The sequence below is a fragment of the Vigna unguiculata genome, chromosome 5 (genome assembly GCF_004118075.2).
Source record: "Vigna unguiculata cultivar IT97K-499-35 chromosome 5, ASM411807v1, whole genome shotgun sequence".
NCBI lineage: Eukaryota > Viridiplantae > Streptophyta > Magnoliopsida > Fabales > Fabaceae > Vigna > Vigna unguiculata.
In genome coordinates, this window is record NC_040283.1 from 30,583,258 (window position 1) to 30,592,105 (window position 8,848).

At 37.7% G+C, this 8,848-nt stretch overlaps 1 protein-coding gene across 1 annotated transcript; it reads right to left on the reverse strand.

Moving 5' to 3' along the window:
* Positions 1-6,141: 6,141 nt before the first annotated feature.
* Positions 6,142-7,588, reverse strand: LOC114184595. Its single transcript, XM_028071911.1, has 2 exons — positions 7,270-7,588; positions 6,142-6,890 (listed from the first exon to the last, which is right to left on the reverse strand). Exons 1-2 carry the CDS (start codon positions 7,586-7,588, stop codon positions 6,142-6,144), a joined length of 1,068 nt encoding a protein of 355 aa, XP_027927712.1.
* Between the last annotated feature and the right edge of the window lie 1,260 nt (positions 7,589-8,848).

Consider the following 8,848-nt stretch of genomic DNA (forward strand, 5'->3'; position numbering starts at 1 on the left):
AGCTCAAAGTTGATTTCTACCCCATGTAAGTACTGTTGCTAGCCTATACTGGCCTCCATTGTTCCTTTGTGCATTTTCCAGTTAGGGTTTCCAAGTAACCCATCTCGTGTTTTTGCTTCGTTATCTTTTCAGCTCCTCCGTTCGTTCCTTGAGCTGCTGTGTTCCCCACGCTTGGCTGCCAAAGCCCTTTTTAACCCCTTTCCAGGTAAGGGAAGCTAGAACCCACTCGTGTACTTCGTTTTTATTGTTGTTTTACTATTGTGCTGAGGGTCTTTGGCTGATTTGAGGTTCTGAGTGCTTGAAATGTGTTCGGCGTGTTGTTTTGGATTCGCGGGTACGACTGTTGCAAGAGAATAGTGGCGAGACTTGTTAATCTCGCCCAAGCGAGCCAATCTCGCCTAGGCGATATGAATAGGGATTCGCCTAGCACTTTTTGCGCGAAAGGTCGCCCAGGCGACCAGCTCGGCTTTTTGAGCGAGCGAGCACCTCGCCCAGGCGAGAGGGGTCTGGCCTAAGCGAGATCTCGCGTGTGCTCCTACCCCTTTTTCGAGCCCTCGCCTAGGCAAAGGGGAGCTCGCCTGGGCGAGAACATCTCGCCTGAGCGAGACCCTTAAACCTGAGCGAGGGGCTGGGCGAGACAGTGCGCTGTTGGATTGTTTTGTTGCTCTCGGATGGTTGGTATTTATTTAAGATTGATTTCTATGATGATAAATATATAATAGAGTGTTATGTATGTGTGGCATGATTCATGGATTGTAAATGATGGGTTTGGTATGAATTTGGCATGTGAACTAAATGAGGTGGTTATTATTCAAGTGACATGATAACGAGATGAGTTGAATCTTATGTACATGGATGGGTTATGATGAGTTGGAATGAGTTGGACCTGGAAACATGAAAGGTATTGGCTTTAAAGGTTGACATAATGAATATATCTTTGCATGGCGAATACTACTTGACTGTGTGATCATGTTTTGTCTGTGTCAGTGCATAATTCCTTGGGGTCTCTAGGTTAGACTTTCAAGGTCGCACTTCAGTGGTCGGGACGTAATTCCATGGCCCCTGTTAGTGGGTGTCCATGGTGGTGCCCCATCTGTATAACTAGGTAAAGATTCAAGGTAAGGTTGCATCCTGACACTCTAAGGAGTTAGTTAGTCTCACCTAGAGCAGACTGACTCCTGTGGTGAGAGTAGGAGGAGGCATGAAATTCTCTAAGGGCTAACCTTGTGGTGAGGGATTTGATTTGTTGTAACATTGTAACACATAGCTCGGAGGTGAGCGGCTCGGGGGTGAGCAGAGGTATCCACCACAAGTGCAAGCATCCGCTGAATCCGACCAGGTTATACGTATCCAGATGAGTCGAGTCATAGTGTATTGGTTGAAGAGTCTTGACATGCTTGGATGATGTATGTATATTGGATGGTGAAAAATATATCTGATTGTGTGATTAAAAACATTGTTGGCTCTAGCTTACCCTTTTCTTGTTGGTTGCTTTGTATGTTGTGTTCTTATCTTCGCGATGATCATCAATTTATTGATGGGAGCAAATGCGAGGGATTATCGTGGTCATCAGGGAAGAGACGACTTTGCTGCTTAGTTTTCTAGGGATATCTTTAAGGCTACGACCTATGTATTTGTCAGTCTTTGCATTTCCTTGTGGTTCCAGTAGATTGTTCATCATGTTCTTTTTGGTGGCACCGTGGTGTGCCTTGGTTGTAAGGCGTTATGTTTAAACTCTAGGATTGCACTGCTATATTATAATTGTGTGACGTTTTCTTTTAATTACGTGCATTAATTAATTGGGATGTTACAATATCATTTTCTCAAACTTGATTTGTAATTTGGTATTTTATATAAATTATGAATTTATCAAAAACTTGACTAAATTATACAATTTTATATTTTATTTATATAATTATTTTTTAAATTTGGGGATTTAATTGAATTTTCTGTGCTTAAAGATTGATTTAATTAGGATTTGTGATTATTGAATTTATTGAGTAAGTTTGGTAAAAGTGGCGTAAAAATTGATTTTAGTTGCATAAAATATTATTGGATATTCTAACGTTTGTTAATGCAGCTGGAATTTATTTTTGGTCAATTAATAGTGTGATTTTGAAATATTCAAAGTTACAAAATAAGTCCAAAATCAAGAAATTCTGGAAAAAGAATAAATCAGGAGCTAAATGCACCCCCATATTTTATTTACACACTCCTCCTGCAAGTGGACCACAAAAAAACCTGTTCTGCACCCCCAGTTTTCACTAAGTTGCACCCCTCCTACCACTTAAACTCCACTCAACCAGATCATGCCATGTGGCAATCCCCACCTTTTAAAATTAACCAACCATAAGCTGCCACGTGTCATAATCCTCCACTCATCAAATTGACCACTCAGATCTTGCCACGTCATCATCTCCTCCATCTCACACATGAAACCCTAACCCTAATTTCCCTTCCACCCACCATGGCAGCCGCCGCCGCCATCTCCTCGCCGGCCACCACTGAAACTCGCCGGAAACAGCAACAACCTTACGCTTCCACCACCACCATCTTCCTCCTTCGCGCCACCTTCACCTACAACGCACCAGCGGCGCCATCTCCGTCAACCACCATGAGCACCGCAACTCCGCCACCGTTCACGCACCATCGCCAAGCCGGAAACCACCGCGAGTTCATCTTCTCCGCGAGCGCGAGCAACCAGCGCATCTCCATCGAGCTTCGCACCTCCACAACTTGCCGGAAATGACGAATAGCAACAACCACCGCGAAGCGCCATTACCACGATTCTGCAGCACCACTTGAAACGCCGGCAGCCACCACACTTCATGTGCAGAACCACCACACCTCCATCTTCTCGCCTCCGCACCTGCAACTTCAAACCATCCAGCGGCGCCACCATAGATCGCGATCATCTTCTTCACTCGCGCCACCACAGATCGCGCAGCTTCCATCACCGTGCCGCCTCCGTCTTCTCCGTTCACGCACCTGTCCTCGCCGGAAAAGAAGAGCTTGCCGGAGCAGCCACCACGTTGGAGCAGCCGCGCCGTCATGAGGGAGGGAGAAGAGTGTGAGAGTGAAACCCTAATTCTGGAGAGAGAATCTGCACTGCCACGTGTCAGCATCTGATAAGACAGTCAAACTGGTCAACTCTGGTCAACTGGTCAAAGTCAGCAGTCAATTCTGGTCAAAACTGCAAATATGGTTAAATGAGAGGGGCAGAATTGGAAATTGAACAGGAATTAAGTTGCTAATTAATTAAATAAAAATAAAAGATTTTAGCAACTGACAAATAAAGTCCAAAGTCCAGTGGAAGCCTATATAAAGAGACTTAAGGGAGCAGAAGCGGGGGGACTTACAATTTACAACTTACAGCTTAGACACTTAGAACTCTCTGGTTTTGGCAGATACCGTCTCCACCACATCTCTCATTCTTTCTTTTATTTTCTTTCCTTCATATCATCATGTATTCCATCAAAGCCATGGAGGGCTAAGCTTTTAGGGTTGATTCCACTGTAATTTCTTAACTGGATTCTGAGGTTAGATGAATTTATATGTTTTGTTATTTTGATTATTGTTGTGGTTTTTGTTTATCTATGTCCTTTGCTTCTTAATTGAATAGAAAATAATGATTTTAAATCTACATGCATGCTAATCATATGAGTTAAAAGGTTTTTAAATTAAATTGAGACTTTACTTTGATTTTGTTTAGAAACTTTCATTTGATTAAATAAGTTTTTGCCAATAATTGAGACTTTAATTTGATTAGAGGTAATTACTTTAACTAAAATTAGTCAAGACTTTACTTTGATTAATTAAGTTTTCTATTTGGTAAAGAAACAAAGGAATAGACATGATTAGGCATAGTAAAATTAATTGAGACTGTACTTTGATTAAATTTACTATGGACAATCTAACAATTCTCACTTTTAATTGAGACTGTACTTTGATTAAAAGTGAGGATGCCAACAAATGAATTGAGTCTTTACATTGATTTATTTGTAAATCAACAACAATAATTAATTTAACAATAATCTCTAGATAACCAATGAAGAATCTTATTTAGAAAAAGCAGTGGAATTGACCTATTTACTATTACTGTGTTTACAATCTTCCGTGTCATTTTTTTTGCATATCAAAACCCCCTATTTTTATAATTGCTAGTTTTAATTGCATTTTTAAGAATCAAATATTTGAGATCAATTCCGTATTCGTTGTGAGACGACTCAGGGTTATCTTAACCCTAACTATTTTGTTCACTACTAACTGGCAATACTGAAGTTGCTAAAGTAGTGGTAATTTGATCGCCTAACGACAACGATATCACTACGGCCTATGTATTTGTCAGTCTTTGCATTTCCTTGTGGTTCCAGTAGACTGTTCATCATGTTCTTTTTGGTGGCACCGTGGTGTGCCTTGGTTGTAAGGCGTTATGTTTAAACTCTAGGATTGCGCTACTATATTATAATTGTGTGACGTTTTCTTTTAATTATGTGCATTAATTAATTGGGACGTTACAATATCATTTTCTCAAAGTTGATTTGTAATTTGGTATTTTATATAAATTATGAATTTATCAAAAACTTGACTAAATTATACAATTTTATATTTATTTATATAATTATTTTTTAATATTACAATTATATAAGATTTTCAAATTATAGTTAATATTATAAAAATATTTTCAAATAATTATTATTTAATTTAATATCTAATATATAATCTATAGTACTATAACCATATATAAAATTATAACTACTTTATGTACACAAATATCTTTCCTATTATATTTGTTGTAATATTAAAATACGTGAATTTCTTCTTATACCTCCTTGATTTTTTTGCACTTTTAAAAACTTTTTAAAACCCAAAATTATCTTTTGACTATTTTAGAAAAGTTACGCAAACCACACTTTGAAATTTATTTTTGAATGTCAACTTCTGATAAAAATGCTTTCAGATGTCAACATTCGGTGAAGAATTTAGACATCCGGATGTCAAAAAAGTATATATACTGAAAGTCGACTTTATATATATATATATATATATATATATATATATATATATATATATATATATATATATATATATATATATATATATATATATAAAAAGTCGACTTCTAATGCAACGACTACCGGTCCCACGACATCAGATTGCTCCTCGTCGACAACAAACCACATCAAACCTCTAACGCACCAGATCGACGTTGGAGCATATAAGAGCACCTCGTGCCACCAACACGCGTTGTTAAAGGACGCGAGTCACCATTAAATGCAACAACGACAACACATAACTCCTTAAGCTTCACAAATCACCACAAAGATGCGAAGACAAATCATGATCCACGAACAACCACCACAAGCTCCAAAATGCAAATCCACCTTGTGAACCCTTCGTTGGAGAAGGAAGACAAACCATACCTTCTCTATAGATCCACGGGTTCTTTTCAATGCAACAACCTAAAAACGTAAAAACCTGAAACAATGCATACCCAACTAGCCTAAGCTCCAATGAACAGCGGTCCGTTGGTGGTAATGTTAGTGTTTAAGCCAAACACTGTTAGTTATGATAGTTAATCGTCGTTGCCTTTTTTCCTTATTATGTTTTCTCTATGTTCTGTTATTTCCCGTTCTAGTGTGTTTATATAAACCTGAATGGCTTATCATTCGTTTTCGTTTTTTTCCCTTATAGGCATTTCAGTTGGCATTATTACGAAACTAGGCACATTTTAAAAAAATTACAAAAATGGGCAAAACGTGTAGGGGTAGAACGTTTTCATATGAAGAAATCGTCATGCCCCCAAACATTTTTTGGTCAAATTTAGTCAGAGGATGAAATCGTATAGGGGGTGTACTATTTTTAAAGAAAATCATTGTGGGACAGCACGATTTTACATGAAATAGTGCAGGGGGTAACGTTTTAAAAAATTGATTAAATTAGGATTGGATACAGAGCAAGCATAATAATTTGTAATGATTTAATATAGTTTTTTGATTCATCAAAGAATAAAGTATTTGAAATTATAGTGGATGAAACCATAAGAAATGTTAATGTCATAAAAATTGTCTTAATTTTGACATTGAAGAAAGAAGTAAAAAGCATCGAAAAGTAAATTAATTGAAATTAAAAATGTACAAATTATTGGCGAAATGGATATTGTCCCCTATGATGACCCTCAATGCGACAATAAGAGCATTTTTTTGGTTTATCCATAATGGGTTGATCCATTTCGTTATGGATCCTAGTCGTTGTAGGTCGTCCGGAAGCCTTGCGCTTAGTTTGGGGGTCCGGAATGAAATTAGGACCTGTATATGTTGACCAATAGTCCTCATTTCGCAGGGGGTGGAATTGGACTTGATAAGCCTTATTTATGTAATCAAGGCTGTAAACTAGATCGATAAAATTTGAAAGTGGCATATGACCAAATAAACATACAGCTATGACGTGATGACAAGGTAACTGACTAGCTTGGAAGTGACCACAATCACACCACCAATCATTTAATCTGACAGTGAATGAGATTGGTTTTGGCCGATATTGATGGGGGCTCGATATCTCTTGCACCTCAAATTCAGAATTATCTCGATCGTAGCGTTGAACATGACAATATGCAGATTTCTGGTGATTTTGTTGGAGCAAGGCAGTGACGTCTTCTGGATATTGATGACCAGCTCTTAACATAGAGTTTGCCTTTAAGCCGCGTTCAACAAACCAAGCATTTATGTTTTGAAATGTAATTTTCAATAGTGCACAGATAGGTAACGATCGAGCCCCCTTAAGCACAAAGTTCATGCACTCCGTCAAGTTTGTTGTCATGTGCGTGTACCTCCGTCCCCCATCATAAGCCTGAGACCACTTATGTAAGGGGATTTTATCAATCCAAGCTACTGCTTATGGGAATTGGGACCTCATAGCTGAAAGTTTTGCTTGCACGGTAGGTTGTTTGACTTCGTATGTGAAAAAGAAATATAAAATGAAATGAAAAAATATTTTGTGCATGTGGAATGTAAAGTTAGGAAAATGTCGTACCCAAGTTAATGAATTATTTCTTGAGATCGGCATTTTTGAAGCGGTTGTTGAAGTTGGAACCTAGATGACATATGTAGTAGACGGAGTGAAGATTGCTTGATTCTCAGTCAACTTCTTCCGATCGTAGGGCTGACAAAATGCCCTTGCCTCTATCAGTAATTAGGCATAGATTTGGTTGAGGAGTTACATGCTCTTGTAGTAGTTGAAAAAACCAAATCAATGCCTCTTTTGTCTCACCTTCTACTATTGCAAATGCCAAAGGAAATATGTTTCTATTTCCATCCTGAGCAATTGTAGTTAGCAAGGTGGCATGATATCTGCCTGTTAAAAAAGTTCCATCAACTTGAACAACAAGTTTACAATACTTAAAACCTTCAATGCATGGTCCAAATGCCCATAAGTAACGTTCCATAATGTATGTAGATGTCCCATCCTCACCATCAACATTAACTAGAGGATCGGAAAGTTGAAAAATTGTCCCGGGATTAGTTTGTTGGGCAGCTTGTAACCATCTGGGAACTTCATTATAAGATTGGTCCCAATCACCATACTCCATGGTAATTGCTTTTTCCTTCGCTATCCATGCTCTTCTATATGTGGTCGTGTATCCGTAACGACTTTTTATGTATGCGACCAAGCTTTTGATGCGAATGCTTGGATTTGTCCGAACCAAATGAAAAACAATGGAAGCAATTTTGGTGGAATCCAGATTATAGTGATCTTGTGAAATTAATGTAGAGAAACATGTATGTGTACCATAAATGGACTTAATTTTCCAATGATGTGTGATTTTAGTGTAACTAGCCCTCAAACGCCATTGACATCCATTGTTGTAATGGATGCATCGTGCAACATAAAGATGGGGTTTCGATTCTACCACATTGAAGCTGTATCCATTGGTGATGTGATAATGTTTGATGGCAAACATTGTTGCCTCTTTTGAATCGAATTGCATGTGTTCTTGTAGTTCGACTTCCCCATATGAAATGTAATCGATAGTAGGAACCAGAACAATTTCTTGATCATCTGCATTGTCTTCATAAAAATCATCGAAAGTAAACTCTTCGACAATGTCTGGAATGACAAGTTCGTCTTCGATTGGATTAGACGAAGAAGATCCTTCATAATTTCATGAACTTATTATGAACACGTTGGTAGAAGTATTGGTATGCAGAGAAGTATTGATAGAAGAACAAATGGTAGTGTGATTGTATATATAAGCGTTTCAGTTTTCAGAATCAAAAGGTGTGGGTTGGGGGTGCGAAAAAAAAAAGGATTTAGAGAAAACGTGCACCCCCTACACGTTTTCATATAGATGGTTTGTGGATCACCGGGGGAGAACAAGATATAGATGGTTGCTGTAATTCATTTAGTTTATTTTCTTTGCTTTTCATTTTAAGTTATGTGCAAGTTGTTAATCATTTTATTTTTCTTTAATTAGTACAATATTTTAAACTTTTTTATTAATGGAGTAGAAATTGTATGACAAAAATATGTTATGTTGTAATCAATTATATGGACCATGTTATCCATGACCACAATTAATTTGGTGCAAAAATACGTACTCTAATCGATTACCTTCATAGTGTAATCGATTACCATCATCAATTTTTGACATGTGATGCGAAGGTAATCGATTACAGATTAAGTTAATCGATTACAGCTTACCTTAATCGATTAAATAATACCCGTAATCGATTAATGCGTGGTCCTGCAACAAAATTGTAAAATGTAATCGATTACACAAAGCATGTAATTGATTAACGAACTAACAGGAGCTCCTGGATGAGAATTTTTAACTTGGTAATCGATTACA

Excerpts from the sequence above, each read along its gene's own strand:
- LOC114184595 (XM_028071911.1), bottom strand. The coding sequence starts at position 7,588 with ATGGAGTATGGTGATTGGGACCAATCTTATAATGAAGTTCCCAGATGG. Across the intron at positions 6,891-7,269 it reads GGCATTTGCAATAGTAGAAG|TAGCTTGGATTGATAAAATC; the intron begins GTGAGACAAAAG and ends TCCCATAAGCAG.